The sequence below is a fragment of the Loxodonta africana genome, chromosome 3 (assembly GCF_030014295.1).
Source record: "Loxodonta africana isolate mLoxAfr1 chromosome 3, mLoxAfr1.hap2, whole genome shotgun sequence".
In the NCBI taxonomy this organism is placed as follows: domain Eukaryota; kingdom Metazoa; phylum Chordata; class Mammalia; order Proboscidea; family Elephantidae; genus Loxodonta; species Loxodonta africana.
In genome coordinates, this window is record NC_087344.1 from 706,800 (window position 1) to 724,615 (window position 17,816).

General features: G+C 64.9%; 2 protein-coding genes across 3 annotated transcripts; one reads left to right on the forward strand and one right to left on the reverse strand.

Annotated features, from left to right (window-relative positions):
* Positions 1-382: 382 nt before the first annotated feature.
* On the forward strand, positions 383-9,496 carry GRIN3B (glutamate ionotropic receptor NMDA type subunit 3B). The gene is made up of 8 exons (XM_064280052.1): positions 383-814; positions 2,626-3,200; positions 4,184-5,216; positions 7,965-8,110; positions 8,192-8,307; positions 8,503-8,654; positions 8,930-9,094; positions 9,181-9,496. The coding sequence occupies exons 1-8, from the start codon at positions 383-385 to the stop codon at positions 9,253-9,255; spliced, it is 2,694 nt and encodes an 897-aa protein (XP_064136122.1). The 3' UTR covers positions 9,256-9,496.
* Positions 9,497-10,048: 552 nt separating this feature from the next.
* TMEM259 (transmembrane protein 259) lies at positions 10,049-17,744 on the reverse strand. 2 transcript variants are annotated; one of them, XM_064280053.1, is made up of 11 exons: positions 17,411-17,744; positions 14,511-14,795; positions 13,728-13,827; positions 13,041-13,151; positions 12,816-12,953; positions 12,361-12,461; positions 12,054-12,111; positions 11,878-11,961; positions 11,673-11,805; positions 11,473-11,572; positions 10,049-11,212 (listed from the first exon to the last, which is right to left on the reverse strand). In XM_064280053.1, the coding sequence occupies exons 1-11, from the start codon at positions 17,633-17,635 to the stop codon at positions 10,661-10,663; spliced, it is 1,887 nt and encodes a 628-aa protein (XP_064136123.1). In that variant the 5' UTR covers positions 17,636-17,744; the 3' UTR covers positions 10,049-10,660. The 2 variants fall into 2 exon arrangements, with proteins under 2 accessions (XP_064136123.1, XP_064136124.1); XM_064280054.1 differs by having other exon boundaries at positions 12,831-12,953; positions 17,411-17,742.
* Positions 17,745-17,816: the final 72 nt, after the last annotated feature.

Below are 17,816 nucleotides of genomic sequence, written 5' to 3' on the forward strand. Positions count from 1 at the left end.
GGAAAGCATTGCTGGTGTGGCCTAGAGCAAATCCCGACCCCTCCTGGGCCTCTGTTTCATCGCCTGAGCCCTGGCTGACGTTCCCAGGCTGGAAGGGGGTCCCGGGATGCTGCAGCAGGGTGTGGGTGGGCGCCCATTTTACCAAAAACCCCTCCCTGCCTTGGAGCCTCGGTTTCCTCATCTGTAGAATGGGAAAATGGCTCAGAGCCGGGAGGGGTTAGAGAGTCCGCCCCGTACGGAGTACCGGCCATGCGGACCGGGCGCTGCTGGGGCTGCGCAGGTGGGCGGGGTGGTGCGGGGAGGTCTGGCCAGGCCGGTCACTGTCCCCGCTCCCTCGCAGTCGGTGTCCCCAGCGGGTCCGCCCGGAGCCGGCAACTTTGCCATGGAGTTTGTGCGGCGCGCGCTGTGGCTCGGCCAGGCGCTGGCGCTGGGGTCGCGCCCTGCCCGTGCCCACCCGCAGCCTTGCGGCGAGCTGGCGCTCACGGGGGGCTCGCTGCGCCTGGGCGCCTTCCTGCCCCGCGCGCCGGCCGCCCGCGCCCGTGCCCGCGCTGCCCTGGCCCGGGCCGCCCTGGCGCCGCCGCGGGTGCCGCACAACCTGAGTCTGGAGCTGGTGGTCACCGCGCCCCCCGCCCGCGACCCCGCCTCGCTGGCCCGCGGCCTGTGCCGGGCGCTGGCGGCTCCTGGCGTGGCGGCCCTGCTCGCCTTTCCCGAGGCACGGCCGGAGCTGCTGCAGCTACACTTCCTGGCGGCCGCCACCGAGACCCCTGTACTCAGCTTGCTGCGGCGGGAGGCGCGCGCTCCCCTTGGCGCCCCGGTACGCTCGGGGCCGGCGGGGGCGGGAGCCCAGGACGCCCGGGAGTCCAGAGGTGCCAGACCCCACTACGGCCCCAATCCCGATGCGGGAGCCCCGGGGGCGCGCGGGCCGGACCCCTGGACTCCGGGTGCGGGAGTCCCCTGGAGGGCCTCTTGGGGGCACGGAACTCCCTTGCACAGCTCTTCCCTGGGCCTTGAGGATAGAGACATGCTACCACTGCGGCCCCTGCCCCTTCGGCTCCAGAACACCCCCACCCTGCCCCCATCGTGCACAGCCTCCTCTGAGATCCAGACGGCGGGCCCAAGCGCTCTGAGCGCTCATCCCCCGGGGTGCCTCCCGGTTTGCATCAGGGCCGCGGGGCTGGGAAGGGAAAGCGGGTCTCCCTCTTAGCTGAGGGGTGCAGTTCTAGCACCCAGGATCCCCCCAGAGATCCCCAAAGCGAGGCCCTCCGCCACCCCACAGCCTCCTGCGTGTCCTCAGGTCCCGACCCTGTCATTCCAACCCCCTCTCGTCCTCCTCCACCCCTTTGCATCCTTGGAGTTCTCTCTCTTGATCCTACCCCGGGCCTGGTTCAGGAGAAAACGGGATAAGAAGAGACAAGGTGGATTTGGCAGGGCTGTGGAGACCGCGTTGTGTCCCCTTGGGAAAGATTCCCTAGGGCCATAGGGAGGGGCCCCAGCGCGGGGCCATGGGCGTCTGGGTGGGGCGCCCGGACAAGCGGGCGTCCGAGGGTAAGGGTGGTCCTCAACGCCCCAGCCTCAGAAGGCGCCCTTGGCCTTCCACCCTTCAAACCTCCCAACTCCAACTTGGGGTCCCCTCCAGGCCTTCCTTGTCCTCAGGGATGGGAGACTCTGACCCTAGAGCAGGCCCAGGGGGTCATTAACCTCCGGATGCCAGTGCCGGATCCGGGTCCCCCTAAGCGGCCTGGGTTTGGTGGGCGACGTTGCGGAACCCAAAACCAGGCCTGTGGCGCCCTCTGCTGCCACCTTCAGGAAGTGCGCTTCTGCCGGCCTCGGGGCGGCCTGCTGGGAGGGCCCTGCGGCAGGGACTTCCTGGCTGCACTGGTCTAGCCGGCTCTCTGTCCCCGACCCCCACCCCAGCCTGTCCCCCAGCACTCGGTGCCCTGCCCCCACACAGGCAACATCCTGCATCCGTAGGTGTTGACAATGCTTTCTCTTTCTTCTCACGCTAAGGGCAAATCCAGGAGAACTTTCTGGATTGCCACCAGGCACAGCGGGGCCCTCAGCGGAGGCCTTGACTTGCCTGGCACAGAGGCAGTGTTATGTGAGAAGGGGTCTCAAGAGGACGCAGGCTGGCTTGGCTTCAAGCATAAGCATGCCAGCCAGGTCTTCATAAGGATCCTTGGCCCTGGCCTTGCCCTGAGGGGCTCCTGGGGGTGGGGATGGGGTGAATCAGGACCAGAGTGGAAGGAGGGACTTGGGGCTGGGGGAATCCTAGAAAGGGAGTCGGAGTTCTGCCTGGGAGACGGGGAAGTTTGAATAGAGAAGGAGCAATGTAGTTGGGTTTTTGAAGGCTGTGTAGGAGCTGGCTGGCAGAAAAGGAAAAGAGTATTCCAGCTAGAGAATGATGCAGACAAAAAAACCTCAAAGAAGAGTGCTACCGGGGCAGCTGGAGCCAAGAAGCTGACCCTGAATGTCAGGTTGACCTTTGTGATAGAGGCAGTCATGGGGAGCCACAGCAGGGGTGGGTGAGGTCTGGTTATCTAGTTGACATCCATTTACTGAGCACCTCCTGGCCAGGGTGGAAAGGGGTGTGTGGCAGGATCCTAACTGTGACTGCCGTCTCCCCAGAGCCCCTTCCACCTGCAGCTGGACTGGGCCAGCCACCTGGAGACACTGCTGGATGTGCTGTGGTCGGTGCTGCAGGCACATGCCTGGGAGGACGTTGGCCTGGTGCTCTGCCGCGTCCGGGACCCCAGTGGTCTGGTGGCCCTCTGGACACGCCGGGCTGGCCGGGCCCCGAAACTCGTGCTGGACTTGAGCCGGCCGGGCGCCGGTGATGCAGGGCTGCAGTCCCGCCTGGCCCCGCTAGGGGCGCTGGCAGGGGCTGAGGCCCCGGTGCCGGTGGCTGTGCTCCTGGGCTGTGACACCGCCGGTGCCCGGCAAGTGCTGGCAGCCGTGCCCCTGGGGCCCCGATGGCTGCTGGGCACGCCACTGCCCGCCAAGGCGCTGCCCACCGAGGGCCTGCCGCTCGGGCTGCTGGCTCTGGGTGAGGTGGCCCGGCCTCCACTGGAGGCCGCTATCCAGGATGCTGTTTTGGGCAGTGTGGCCCGTGTGCACCCCGAGCACACCCTCCTTTCTACCGCCGTCAACTGCACAGACCTGCAGCCAGCCGGGCCTGAGTCCTCCGGCCACTTCCTGGCACGGTGAGTGGGGACCCTGCTGCAGAAGGTGTCTGTCCAGGCCCCTGTGGGTGTGTGACCCTCTGCCCGTGGGTCACCAGACAACGTTATGGGCACCTGCTGTATGTGTCAAGTCCTTACACGTTGGGGGTTTTATCCCTGTCTTAGGTGGGGTCCTAGAAGTAGAGCCCAAGAAACAGATTCAGGTGACAGGATTTATCGGGGTGCTTTGGGAGGAGGGAAGTAGCATGAGGAGGAAAGGAGCTAGGCAGCCTCAGCCTGATCCCACGGGAGCCCTGGAGTGTGAACTTCACCCAGGAGTTACCTCCACCATGGGTCTGGGGCCAGATTTCATCCCCCCCATATCTGTCAGTCACTGGCTTCAGCCCACCCCTGGGGAGGGTACTATAAAATAACAGGCGTCCACGTGAGGCAGCTCTGCCATCCAGAGCAGGGAGCAGCCTCCAGCCACCTGCAGCCACAGGAGGGGCAACAGCGCCCAGTACAGTCCACCCCTTACACAGCTCAGACCCACAGCTTCTCCCACATAGCTCCGTCCATTGGAGCCGCTGCTTCTCCGAGATTCCAAAGTGACTGTGTTCTACTGAGTACAAGTCTTAGGTCAGGTCCCCAGAAGCAGAGCCCAAGAGCAGGGTCCAGTGAGCGGGTTTATGGAGGGAAAACACAGAAGACAAGGAGGGCTATGGGGTGGGTCGGGGGTACAGCTGACCCGACCAGGAGCTCTGGGTCATGATCAGCACTCAGGGGTGATTGGTCCCACCAGATTGTGGGTGATAGCATAAGTGGGGAGGGGTGTGTAGCCACAGCATCTGGGCTGATAAAAGGGACTGGAAGGTCACCAATAGCATCCAAGACTGTCCCCATTGTAGAGACAAGGCCAGGGATAGCCGGGGAGATTAAGGCAGGTGGAGAAGAGGGTCTGAGCTAGGCTGGGGGGCTCCCGCTGCCAGCCTCCTGATGCCCACCCCACCCACCCTGCCTTCCAGGTTCCTGGCCAACACGTCCTTCCAGGGCCTCACGGGGCCAGTGTGGGAGACAAGCACGTCCCAGGTTCACATGTCTCGCAGCTTTAAAGTGTGGAGCCTCCGCCAGGATCTGCTGGGTGCCCCAGCCTGGGCTACGGTGGGCTGGTGGCGTGATGGGCAGCTGGAGCTGGAGCCGGGGAGCACTGCCGTGAGGCCCCCACCCCCACCGGGGACCCAGGCCCGGGCCAAGCTGCGTGTAGTGACGCTGGTGGAGCACCCGTTTGTGTTTGCCCGCGAGTCGGACGAGGACGGCCAGTGCTCGGCGGGCCAGCTGTGCCTGGCGCCCAGCACCAACGACTCAGCAGCAGTGGACGCGCTGTTTGTCGCGCTGGCCAACGGCTCTGTGCCCCGAGCCCTGCGTAAGTGCTGCTGCGGCTACCGCATCGACCTGCTGGAGCGGCTGGCCGAGGACACGCCCTTCGACTTCGAGCTCTACATCGTGGGCGACGGCAAGCACGGCGCCCTGCGCGATGGCCGCTGGACCGGCCTTGTGGGTGACCTGCTGGCCGGCACGGCCCACATGGCGGTCACCAGCTTCAGTATCAACTCTGCCCGCTCTCGCGTGCTGGACTTCACCAGCCCCTTCTTCTCCACCAGCCTGGGTATCCTGGTGCGTGCGCACGACACCGCCGCGCCCATCGGCGCCTTCACCTGGCCGCTGCACTGGTCCATGTGGCTGGGCGTCTTCGCGGCGCTGCACCTCGTGGCGCTCGTCCTCACGCTCTACGAGTGGCGCAGCCCGTACGGCCTCACGCCCCGCGGCCGCAACCGCAGCACCGTCTTCTCCTACTCTTCAGCCCTCAACCTCTGCTACGCCATCCTCTGTGGCCGGACCGTGTCCAGCAAGACCCCCAAGTGCCCCACTGGGCGTTTCCTGATGAACCTCTGGGCCATCTTCTGCCTGCTCGTGCTGTCCAGCTACACGGCCAACCTGGCTGCCGTCATGGTTGGGGACAAGACCTTCGAGGAGCTGTCGGGGATCCATGACCCAAAGGTGGGGTGCCATGTGGCTGAGGGGGTGCTGAGGTCTCAGAGCTGGGAGGGTAGACACCCCCCCACCCCCCCACCCCATCCTGAACCAGGAGCCCCAGACACATGCAGTTGTCCACTCCTGCAAACACTTATTGAGCGTCTAGTGTGTGCAAAGGAGCCCTGGTGGTGCAACAGTTAAGCGCTCGGCTCCTAACCAAAGGGTCAGCAGTTCGAGCCCACCAGCTGATCCTCAGGAGAAAAGACCTGGCGATCTGCTTCCTAAAGATTAAACCCTATGGGGCAGTTCTATTCTGTCACACGGGGTTGGGGTCACTATGAGCCAGAATCACTCAATGGCAATGGGTTTGGTTTCCTTTTTGTTCTAACAGTCTGTGCCAGGAGTCCCTGGGTAGTGCAGATGGTTAACATGCTTGGCTACTAACCACAAGGTTGGTGGTTCGAGTCCAGCCAGAGGCACTTCACAAGAAAGGCCTGATGTTCTACTTACGGAAAAGTAGCCATTGAAAATCCTGCAGAGCAGTGTACTCTGACACACAGGGGTTGGCCATGAGCTGGGACTGACTTGGAGGCAACTGGTCTGGTTTAGTGTGTGCCAGGCGCTGGGGACAAAGCAGGCGAAGACTCCTGCCCCCCAGGGAGCTGACAGGAATCAAGATAAATAGGCAAAAGAGTTACCCTGTGAGGAGATGATGAAATGCCAGAGAAAAACAAGGAAGGGTGGGGAAATGGGAATGCTAAGTGGGAAGGCACATTTTCCCAAGTGGGGGCTCAGGGACGGCCTCCGTGAGGGGGTGATATTTGCCGGAGTTTTAGATGGATCTTATCAGGGAAGAGTGGAGAACAGTGGGTGCAAAGGCGATGGGGCAGGATCGTACCTGGTGGGTTGGGGGAACAGCGAGGAGGCCCACGTGGCTGGAGAGAGGCGGAGAGAGGAGGAGGGGAGGACAGGGAGGGGACGGGGCAGGTCGTGCAGAGTCCTGGGGGCGGGAAGGGCTGAAGCTTTTACGCAAGGGACACAGGAGCCCTGGAGGGCAGCGGACAGAGCGGGGATCGGTCGGCTCGGTGCTCACGGGGGCCCTCTGGCGACCGCGGGGAGGACAGCCCGTGGGTGCCGACAGAGCAGGCTCGGGCCGACTCGGTGCTCACGGGCGCCCTCTGGCGACCGCGGGGAGGACAGCCCGTGGGTGCCGACAGAGCAGGCTCGGGCCGACTCGGTGCTCACGGGCGCCCTCTGGCGACCGCGGGGAGGACAGCCCGTGGGTGCCGACAGAGCAGGCTCGGGCCGACTCGGTGCTCACGGGCGCCCTCTGGCGACCGCGGGCAGGACAGCCCGTGGGTGCGGGCAGAAGGGGGACCGGCCCAGGTCTGTGTATTTTTCAATGAAAATTTTAAGACACCCCACAGCCGGGAGCCAGGGATCTCCATGAGCCCATCTCTCAGCTCCAGAATCGGCTCCCAGCCACTTTCGTCCACTCAGTTTCCCCTCCCCCAGAACCACGGGATTATTTTGAAGCAAATCTCAGACTTCCTGTCATTTCACCATAAATATTTCAGGAACGTTAAGAATCAGGGTAACAACTCCCCATTGTCTTAAATTTTTTTCCCCTTGTTTATTTGAAACTGGAGCTGGTAGGGTTCGGACATTGTGTATCATTGGAATCTCTTCATCTCTAGGGTCTCTCTTATTTATCTTATTTATTCATCTATTTATTTTCGCATTGGATTTATTTGTTGAAGTCATCGGGGTGTTTGCCGCATAGTCCTGCCCTGCGTTTGGAGCTGGCTGGTTGAGTCCCTGAGGGCTGTTCCCCCTAAACCGGTAATAAAATCTAAATGCCCTTTCGTCCAATACGCTGGCCGCTCCACACATGTGGCGACTTAACTTTATACGAGTCAAAACTAAAAATTCAGATCCCCGGTTGTTAACAAGTGATCAGTAACGGCCTGTGGCCAGTGGCTGCTGAGCGGGGCGGCGCAGGGCGGAGGGAGAGCGTTTCCGTCCCCCGGGAAGTTCTGTGGGGCGCGGCTTCAGAAGGGACTTCTTGGTGGTGCCGTGGCCAGTTATGTGCTGACGTTAGCAGAGAAGGCATTCATTCATTCACTGAGGGTTTACACGCTTCCCCCGTCTGCCCTGCGGAGGCGACCAGGGCAGAGGCGACCTTGCCGGGCCAGGGGGGCTGACGGGGCGGGCGGACTGGGGGCGGATTCGGGTGTGTTTTGAAGGCCGAGTCTTTAGGACTTGAGGGTGGACGGCACTTGGGGTTGAGAAAGAGAGACAGAGAGGACAAAGCTGCCCCTGACCCTTGACCCCTGAAGTTGCGGGAGGGGCAGGTCTGGGTGCAGATGGGGGCGGGGCCCTAGACGCGGTGAGCTGAGGCTCGTGTCGGACCCCGGGGGGCTACGTGGAGCAGGCGGTAGGATAGGAGCCTGGAGTCCAGGGCGAGGTCGGGGGCTGGTAGGAACTCAAGTGGCATTTAGAGAAGGGGTTCTCACCTGGGCGATTCTGTCCCCAGGGGACATGGGGTGATGTCTGAGGACATTTGTGGTTGTCATGATGGGGGGGTACCACTGGTATTGAGTGGGTGGAGGCCAGAGATGCTGCTCAAATCCTACAGTGCACAGGATCGGTCCCCATGTCGGTGGTGCTAGGTGAGACCCTGGTTTGGACCCTGGCCCAGGCAGGGCCCAGCCGTGAGAGGCGTGGTCAGAGGGGCGAGGACAGGCTGACCGAGCCCCCTCCCCTCCGCAGCTGCACCGCCCGCCGCCCGGCTTCCGCGTGGGCACCGTGCGGGAGAGCAGCGCCGAGACCTACATCAGGAAGAGCTTCCCCGAGACGCACTGGCACATGAGCCGCCACGGCGCACCCACCACGCCCGACGGGGTCGCCATGCTCACGTGAGGGCGGGTGCGGGGTGCGGTCGGGGCCGGTGGGCCGAGCTAGCGCTGACCCCGCCCTCGGCCCCACGCCCTCCGCAGGAGCGACCCCCCCAGGCTGAACGCTTTCATTATGGACAAGTCTCTCCTGGACTACGAAGTCTCCATCGACGCCGACTGCAGACTGCTGACCGTGGGCAAGCCGTTCGCCATCGAAGGTGAGGGAGGCCACTCCTGGGTACCGGGGCTTGGGGGAGCTGGGGTGAAGCCGAGGCCTCAGCGGCCAGCGCGTTCTGCGGGCACTGGAGAGCCGTGGAGGGTCCAAGGCGGGGCAGGGGAAGGGCTGACTGTGTGGGCGGAGTTCCTCTGGATTACGCCCCCGCCCGGCCCCACCCGACTTCGGCCTCCCCCAGGTTACGGCATCGGGCTGCCCCAGAACTCGGCGCTCACCTCCAAGCTGTCCGAGTCCATCAGCAGCTACAAGTCCTCGGGCTTCATGGACCTGCTGCACGACAAGTGGTACAAGATGGTCCCTTGCGGAAAGCGGGTCTTCGCTGTGACGGAGGTGGGGAAAGGCCCAGGACACGGGCAGGGGTGGGTGAAGGGGACCCTGCGCCTGCTTGGCCAAGTCCCTGCTCATTCCCAAGATGCACATTTGTCTTTGCACCCTCCTATTCAACCTACAAAACCCCAGCTCCAGTGCCCCCTCCTTCATGAACCTTTCTGTAACCGCCTCCATCCCCAGCCACGGGGTCCTTGCCTCCCTGCCCAGCTTCCCAGCCCGGGGCCTCGATAGGAGGCTGCCATGACCTCGAAGGCCGGTGCCGTGTACGTCCGCAGACCTTGCAGATGAGCATCTACCACTTCTCGGGCCTGTTCGTGCTGCTCTGCCTGGGTCTGGGCAGCGCCCTGCTCAGCTCACTGGGCGAACACATCTTCTACCGCCTGGCGCTGCCGCGCATCCGCAGGGGCAACAAGCTGCAATACTGGCTGCACACGAGCCAGGTGGGGCGCCGGCCAGGCGCGGGGCCGCGGACGGGCTGGCGGCCTCCCGTGACCCCAGCCCCAACTCGGCCTGTCTGGGCTCCTAGAAAATCCACCGGGCCCTCAACACCGAGCCGCCGGAAGGGCAGAGCGGGGAGAAGCCGGAGCCCGAGTCCAGGTAAGGGGTGGGGCCCTGGGAAGCCCCACCCCCTGCAGACCCGGCCCCTGATGGGCAGGGCATGGCCCGGGAGGTGCCAGTGGCCTTGGGTGGGCCCAGCTCACCACTGCACTAGCTCTAGCCCCCTTTATACTGAAGGAGACAGTGGGGAGCGAGAGGGGTTACTTCACACACCGGGCTCCTTCCTGACAGTCCCCAGCTCCGTGCCACCCGTGGGGGCCTCCAGGCCACTTCCTCGAGCAAGGAGCGCGGACCCCGCATGGGTGCCCTGGCCCCAGGGCCGCTCTGGGCAGGGTCCAGGTGCCCGGGGAGGGGTAGGGTGGGCCTGGGTGCACCTCCACCCCAGCTGCAGCCTCGTCCCCAGCGGACCCGCGGAGCCTCAGGAGCAAGAGGCGGTGGGCCCGGGCGGCTGGAGGCGGGTGCGCCGCCCAGTGAGGACTGAGCAGCGCCGCGTGCGCTCCCTGCTGGAGCCTGTGGCTGCGGACGCAGAGGCGGACGCCGGGCCGCCGGAGGACTCAGTGTGGCTCTGCTCCAACGGCCGCGCGCCGGCCCCACCGCCCGCGGGCGCCCTGGGCCCCGGCGAGCTGGTGGCGCTGGAGGCGCACATCGCGAGTGTGCGCGAGCGGCTGCGCCAGGCGCTGGTGCGGCGCGGCGAGCTCCTGGCTCAGCTCGGAGGCTATTCCCGCGACCCGCAGCTGCTACCGCTGCAGGAACGCGCCGACACCGAGGAAGCCCCGTGACGGCCCCCCCCCCCGACCCCCAAGGACCTCTGTCCAGCACACACATGGACGCAGCGCTGTCAACAGACGGTTTATTCTATATACAAACACAATTTTGTACACTGCAATTAAATAGAGTGGAATGAGCACTCTCCGCGTCCCTCAGAGTGATTCTGTGGCTGCTTGGCCCAGGCCCTGCACCCAGGCACCAGCCCCGCTCTCTCGGGCAAGGCTTGGAGAAGGCACTGTGCATGGAGCACCTGGCGGCTAGCCCCGGGAAAGGGGTCAGCTGCCGGGAATGCCGTCCCTGCTTCCATCCAAGGGTCAGAGACCTGCCCTAGAGGCACCGCGATGTCCTCGGGGACAGTTCACTGCAGACCTTTCAAAAGCGCCTTCCAGACCTTCCACAGAGCCCAGTCCCGTCCTATGCCCAGCAGCCAGTCTGCTTGGCAGCTGAAAAGCACGTCCAGCTGGGCCCACACCTGAGAAGGCCACCTTCCAGGCGCATCTGAGCTGAACTCTGGCAGTCCAGAGCTGAGACCAGAGCGGCCCCAAAAGGGGAGGGCCCTGGTGCCCCGTGAGAGCGCATATCAGTCCGCAGGGCCTCCCCCACCCCTCCGGTCGTCATCAGGGCCAGGCCCAGCCGGATGGAAGAGCCAGGGACAGAGGTGGCTCAGCTGCCAGTAGGGTTCAGGAACCCGCCTCTGAGGGTGTGTCCTCAGTGGCCTCGGGGGCAGGGCTGGTTCTGCTCTCCTGGGCAGCCAGGGGGCTCATATCCAGTGCTGGGAAGTCATTCTGGGGGGTACCATCCTGGGGAACACCGTCCTGGGGCACAGGGGGCGTGGGAGTGCGGGGAGGCCCGCTGGGTGTCGGAGGCAACCGCCGCTCCAGCAGGGAGGCGCTCAGGCCCGATAGGAAGGAGGCGTCCGTGATGATGGCAGCCGTCTCTGCCATCCAACCCAGGTCGCCTCCGGCCGCTGCGGCCACTGAGGCCGCTGCAGCCACCAGGGAGCTGGGTGCCACGGCCCCAGGTGTCCCACCGGCACCGGGAGAGCCAGGGTCCAGGGCGGGGGCCTGGCCAGCGGGGTGGCCGGGGGCAGCGGCATTATTGTTGAGGTTGTCCTGCAGCGCCGTGGGGGAGCCAGGGCCTGGCGGGGGCGCCTGCAACAGCAGCTCCTGGATGCGCATCTGCTGCAGGATGGCTGGCAGCTCGTAGTGGTGGAAGAAGTAGATCATGGAGTGCTGGGGGGCCCAGGGGTCAGCTGCAGCGGGACTCCGCTGCCCAGCCCACCCCCCAGAGCCACCCACACTGAGCCTGCCCCCACCACCACGTAGCCCGCCCCCCCACTGCCTAGCCAGCCCCCCTCACCACCGCCGAGCCCACCCCCACCCACTACTGCCACCACCACACAGCTTACCCCCAGCCTGCCCCCACCACAGCCAAGCCGTCCCGCCCGAGCCCCAGCCCCACTCGTGGGTGACTGCCTAGCCACCCCCCTCACCTGGATGAAGAGCCAGGAGGTGACCAGAGCCAAGCTGCTGTACTGGCCGTTGAAGCGGTAGTGGTAGGCATAGAAGGCAAAGTGGTACAGGTAGAAGAACCTGCAAGGCAGGCGGTGGTGAAGGGTGACGAGGCTGGCCCTGTCCCCCTAACCCAGCCCCAGGGAGTACCCCCTCGGACGGCCAGGGTGGTCGTGCTCACCGCAGCCAGTGCCGCTTGCTGGTGCTGGTGTGGCAGCAGATGGCATCGTACTGGTCGGCCAGCCACACGATGAGGATGATATAGAAGGCCGTGGTGGTGTCGTTGAAAAACTCGGACATGATGGCCTCCATGCCTGCGGGGACACGGGCGCATGGTTGGGGCGGGCGGGCCGGCAGGGGTAGGGCAGGATTGGGGGGATCCTCACCGACGAGGGCCAGGATGACGGTCAGCAGGGGTGCTGCGGGGAAGGCGATGGCCATGTTCATCTCCAGCATCTGCAGCAGGTCCACTGCGGGTACAGGGGGGTTGGGTGAGGGCGGGGCACAGTGGGGGCTGGGAGGGGCACGGTGGGGCCGGGTGAGCATGCCCAGGGAGCCTCACCGATGAAGACGAAGATCTGGTGGTGGGAGTAGCGCAGCAGCATAGACACGCTCAGCGTCTGCATGGGGGACACACACGAGGTACACACACAGGGCGGCGGGGCACACGGGGTGGGGGCTTGTAAGACCACAGGAAGGGCCTGAGTGGGACCTCTCCCTGCCCCCCCAGAGAGCTCTGCTGCTGGGATGGGTCCTGCCAACGTGGGACGTCCCAGGATCCCACCTAGCCCCTGGGGGCTGTGGCTTGCAGCCACGACTCCTGTCGCCCAGTCTCCCTGGCCCCACCCCCTGCACCCCCCCCCACTCACAAAGATGACCATGATGACGAAGGCAGCCAGGTAGGAGGTGCGTGCCATCCACATGCTGACGAAGCGGTAATGCTCGCCCGACACCACGTTCCGCAGGAAGCCTGGGGTGGGGGGTGGTGTCACCTGGGGCCCCCATCTCTGGCATCCCCCTCTCCCTCCCCCATCCCCACGTTCCTCCCCGCTGGGAATCCCCCTCCCCAGTCCCCTGCGTCTCCCTCCCCCACACCCCCATCCCCTCCCCGTATCCCCTCTCCCGCAACCCCCTCCCCCATCCCCACCGTCCCCATGTTCCTCCCCGCCGGGAATCCCCCTCCCCAGTCCCGTCTCCCTCCCCCACACCCCATCCCCTCCCCTGTATCCCCCTCCCCCATCCCACCATCCCCCTCCCTCGTCCCCACATCCCCCTCCCCAACCCCATGTTCCCCATATCCCCCATCCCCACATCCCCTCCGCACCCCAGGCAGCCGCACCCTTGTTCTCCTCGTTCTCCGCCAGCCCCTTCACACTGGACATGAGAATGTCATCGTAACCCAGGAACTCATCCAGCAGCAGGCGGCTGAAGCGGTCCCCGAAGCACTGGTCCCGAGTGGGGTCTGGGGGCACGCGGGGCAGGTGGTCGGGCGGGTCTCCCACCGTGCTCCCCCCACGCACCTGAGACGCCCCGCGGGCACCTCACTCACCCAGCGTGACGACCATGACGGGGATGCTGAGACGCTGCCGTGTGGCCTGGGACAGGCGCAGGAAGCCGTACTCCAGCGAGTACTCCACGATGTACTCATCCTGCGGCCAGGCTGGGGGCGGGGGTGGGCGGTGAGGCTGGGGGCGGGGGTGGGCAGCAAGGGTGGGGGTGAGGGTGGGCAGTGAGGGCGGGTGGTGAGGGTGGGCGTGGGGGTGAGCGTGGGCAGTGAAGACAGGCAGTGAGGGTGGGCAGTGAGGGTGGGGGTAAGGCTGGGTGGTGAGGGTCCGCAGCTCCGGAGAACAGCTCGGCCAGGTGCCTGCCCCACCCAGAGCGCCTGGCCAAGCTCCTGACTTCCCCTTGACGCCCTCGGTTTCCCAGCCCACCAGGCACCAATTCAGGAGGAAGTTTTGGGAAGGCAGAGAGCAGAGCCTGTCTGCGGTGGCCTGATTGCAGAGCTATGGGTGGGGGGTAGGGGGGAGGGACTACACCATAAAGGGAACTGGCAGGGCGCAGGGCAGATGGCAGGGCCGGCTGAGCAGGGGCCCCAGGACAGAGAACTCCAGAGAGGGCAGCACCTCCCCTGCCCCTGCTGCTGCTGAGATGAGAAACAGGCAGAAGCCAGCGTCCTGCGCTGCCAGCCCCTCCAACCGGGGCAGTGAGGTCTGGGGGGAACGGGAAGAGGGCCTACCTTTGGTGGGGGTCTCAGGAAAGGGGAACTCCTGGCTGTCGTTGAGGGTGTCTACACCACCCGGAGATTTAAACACCTTAGGCTCAATGTCCAGCTCAAACTGTGGGCATCAGAGAAGCCATGTTGGAGCCCACGGCACCCAAGCCTCACCTGGAGGATGACGCAGCCCCAGACCACCCTGACTGGAAGGTCACACACTCAGGCCTGGCTATTGTGACACCTGGCCCTTCCCCCGCTGCCCACAGCCCAACTTCACACAGCCCAGAGACCTTGCACGGCCGCCCAGGTTCTGGACACCTCTGTCCATTACTGAGGCCTCTGCATCCAGGTCAGCCTTGGCGGCACACTCGCCCAGGGCCTCAGGGCACAGGGAGGGGAGGGCACTGACCACGAGCTGTCCAACTCTTGGAGGCTTGGCTCTGAGCAGGCAGCAGCCCTTTCCCTGGGACCCAGCCCCTGACAGGCCCAGGCAGTGCTTGCATTCCCCCAACCAACAGGGCGCTCACCATCTGTATGGGCCACTGCTCCACCTCAGAATAGGTCGGAGCTCTCGGCCTGGACCCTCCTGGGGCTGCCTCCTCAAGCATTTCTGCCCCTCACCCCAGAACTAGGCAGGTCACTGTCACTCCATGCCAGGGACCACTTGCAACCACAAGTCAGCCCTGCTGGGCCACTGCTGTCCTCCCCGCCTAGCCCTGCCCAAGGACGCAGCGTCACAGACCCTGTGGATACCAGGGGCTCACCCTCCGACGGGACAGGCCAGGGCAGCCGGCCGATGCTCACCTGGACGGAGCTGTTCCCAAACATCTCCATGGTCAGCTCCTCCTCTTCCTCGTCCTCAAGCTCCAGGCTCCCCCCGCTGGGCTCCATGGCCAAGCCCGGGAAGCTGCCACGGGCGCCGCCATCACAGAACTGCAGGAAGACGGGCGCGCGGCTGGAGTTGTGCTGGATCTCCACACGGAGGACGCCCTCACGCGGCCACTGCTCACGCACGTGCTCCAGGCAGTTGATGGGTGAGCGGGAGAAGGCGACGTGGATGTAGGCCAGGACGGACAGCACCAGCAGGGCCTGGGAGGGGCACAGGGTCAGCGGGGGCCACCGAGACCCGCCATCCCGCCTGGAACCCAGGAGGAACCCCGTCAGCAGGGCCCGGACCAGGAAGACCCTCAGAAGTGGGGTGGCTCCTGGCTGCAGCACAAATAGCACCTGGCCATCCCCTCACACATTAGCTGAGTACCGACCGGGTGGAGCCAGAGGTGAGGGGTGCCCCAACACAGCCCCACCCCACCAATGCCTGCAGCCAGACAAGTCCCATGGCACCCTCTTGGGGACTGTGCAGGACTCCCCACCCAGGGAGAGACCAGGCTGGGCCTGACCCCAGCAGATGAAACCCACTAGCTGGGCATACCAACGCCACTTAATGTCTGCGGTCCTGCAGTGGCTTAGGCTAGGAGCTGCCACCTCCAGGAAGCCCACTGGTCCTATTGCAACTCCCTGAGCCACTCCAACTGGCCTCAGAGCTCCCCTGATGGCACCGGCTAAAAAGAAGCCTCCCTGTGGAGCCAGGCACCCTCTGTCCCCACTGCCCAGGCCTGGCAGTCAGCTGGGACCACCAAGAGCACAGGGAACCTCCCAGACTGGTTGCACCTATGGCTAGCAGCCCTGCCCCATGAGGCATGGTTTTCTCGCCTGTAAAATGGGACAGCAGCAGCTCTCACCAGGTGATGCTGTCCCCAGAGGACACTGGTGATTTCTGCTGGTCTGCTGCTCATGGTGTGTCCAGAGCCCAACCCAAGCAGCTGACACTCTCCCCGCTCCTCCTCCAAGAAGCCGTCCCTGATGCTGCCAGCCCGAGCCGCAGGGCACCGTGGATGCTTTGCCACCTGGCAGGTCTTTCCCAGCCTGCCTCCCAGTGCCCACTGCTCTGCTTACCCAGCGACCTCATTCTGGCCCCACAGCTGTGGAGGCCAGTGGTGGGTCGGGGCTGAGGGCAGAGGGGTCTTCTCAGACCCTCCGGCTCCACCTCTCCCACACTCCAGCAGTGGGCACTGTATGGCTGTTTCCTAAAAACTGCCCAAGGCCTGCCCACCCCCCGGCAAGACATGACTGCAAAGGGAGGCCACAGCCACTGCAACGAGCATGCCTGACCCTGGGAGGGCAAGAAGACGAGGCTGAAGCTTTCTGGAGCCCAGCACAGCCTTCAGGTCACGGGTGCCGGGGGAAGGGTTCACAAGGAACAGAACCACGCATTCCAGCACTCAGGCGAAAGGAGGTGGTGGGTCAGGAGACTGCCTACGGTCGAGAAGCCTCCCTGCCAGAGCACGTCTGGGCACTGGCAGGGGTCTTTCAGCCCTGGCTCCATTCAGCCCCTTGCACACAGGTGAGACAGATTACCCCTGACCTCTGACACACCTCAAATCAGGAAGTGATGCAGCCAGGGCCACATATGTGTCTTCAGGGAGGATGACCTCGGGGGACGCTCAGTGCTCCGGCCACTGAGGCAGAGGGTCCTGTCTGGATCCCCAGCCACCCTCAGTGTCAACCCAGGGCCAGGGTTCTCCTCCCTGAGGAAGCCACACACCCTGAGAAGAGCCTCTGCCAGTCGGCCTGACGGCAAAATGCCACTGACCAATACTCAGTCACAGGAGTCCCATCTCACATAGGAGAACTTGGGGCGCCTCCTCCCGGCTGGGACCCCATGCAAGTCGGTCGGCCCACAAGGCTCCATGAGCCTCTTTCACCAAACCCCAGAGCCGCAGCTCCCAACTGGAGTCCACTGTGGACTCCTCGGGTCAGCCCCTCACCCACCAGCCATCAACGGAAACGAAAACGGCCATTTCGTTGCTTCCTCAGAAATGTCTAGTGACAACCGAGATCCCCTGCTCAAGCAGCGCCCCTGGAGCTCCAGCCTGGGTGGCTCAGCGACCTGGGCCAGCTCCGGGTCTCAGGCCGTGGCTCCCGCTGAGCAGGATCTGCCAAGTTGGCCTTCTCAGGACCGATGGTGGTCCCCAGAACCTGCCTTCACAGCGGAGCCCTCTGTCCATCGGAGGGGGGACAGGAAAGGGTCAGGGCCTTGGACAGCAAGGAGGGAGGAGAGCCTGTTCAACCAGACCCACAGGAGCAGGACTCCACAAGAAAGGCGCGGTGCCCACATAACTCCGACTAAGTCCGGCCAGTGACCTAACTAAGCTACATTCTCCTGCGGGCTCCAGGGAGAGGGCATCAGGGTTCAGGCAGGAGAAGAGACGAAGGTGGCGGGGGTGTGTCCTGAGGCACCAGGTTCCTGGCAAAGTCCAGGACTGGGGTTTAGGGCAGGTCAGGGCTGGATGGGGATTGGGAGGGCCGTCCTCCCAGGCTGAGGACCCCAGGCGTTGGAGGGCAGGAAGGGGCCCCTAGGAGGCCGGGGCCGGGGTGAGAATTCTGGAGTTGGGATCAGGGGGGTCCTGTAGGGTGCGGCTCGTGCCTTCCAGGGTGGGAGTCTCAGACCAGGATGGGGCCCAGGAATTGGGGTCAGCGACTAGGCTCAGCGATCGCAGGTTCGGGGGAGGGTCCCGAATCCGTGGAGTCAGGGGTCCAGGCCTCAGAGCAGGAGGGGTTCGGCGTCTCGGCGAGGATCAGGGGTCGGGGTCACAGGTCGGCCGAAGGGATCGGGGTCAGGGGTCGGGGTCGGGGGCCGCGGTCACCTTGAGCAACACGAAGAATTCGAAGAGGCGGCGGAAGGCGGGCGGGAAAAGCCGCGAGTAGGTCACTGCCATCTTGAAAAACAGCGCGTGGAAGAGCCGGTCGCGCACGTTGATGAGCGGGTTGGGGTTCAGGTTGGGGGTGCGAGGCCCGCGCGCGGGGGCCGGGCCGCCGCCACCGCCGTTGGGCCCGGGCCCCGGGGCCCCGGGCGCCGCGTGCTCCGACATGCCGCCCAGCGTCGCGCCCTAACGCTCCGCGGATCCCCGAGGGCGCGCCCCGGCCGCCATCGGCCTGTCGCCGCGATCCTTACAACCCCCCGGCCGCGGCCGCCATCTTCCGCCTCCTCGTCCAGCCGCGGCCCTGCTGGTGCCAGAGAGTCGCTGCGCCGGGCAAGAGCGCCCCCGGCGT

What these genes read in the sequence shown, in the direction of transcription:
- GRIN3B (XM_064280052.1), top strand. Translation starts at nt 383, where the DNA reads ATGGAGTTTGTGCGGCGCGCGCTGTGGCTCGGCCAGGCGCTGGCGCTG. An exon ending in CAAGCCGTTCGCCATCGAAG is followed by an intron (nt 8,308 to 8,502) that starts GTGAGGGAGGCC and finishes GGCCTCCCCCAG; the next exon opens with GTTACGGCATCGGGCTGCCC. An exon ending in GGGTCTTCGCTGTGACGGAG is followed by an intron (nt 8,655 to 8,929) that starts GTGGGGAAAGGC and finishes GTACGTCCGCAG; the next exon opens with ACCTTGCAGATGAGCATCTA.
- TMEM259 (XM_064280053.1), bottom strand. Translation starts at nt 17,635, where the DNA reads ATGTCGGAGCACGCGGCGCCCGGGGCCCCGGGGCCCGGGCCCAACGGC. An exon ending in AATTCTTCGTGTTGCTCAAG is followed by an intron (nt 14,796 to 17,410) that starts GTGACCGCGGCC and finishes TGCCCCTCCCAG; the next exon opens with GCCCTGCTGGTGCTGTCCGT. An exon ending in CAAGGGTGCGGCTGCCTGGG is followed by an intron (nt 12,462 to 12,815) that starts GTGCGGAGGGGA and finishes CCCCCACCCCAG; the next exon opens with GCTTCCTGCGGAACGTGGTG.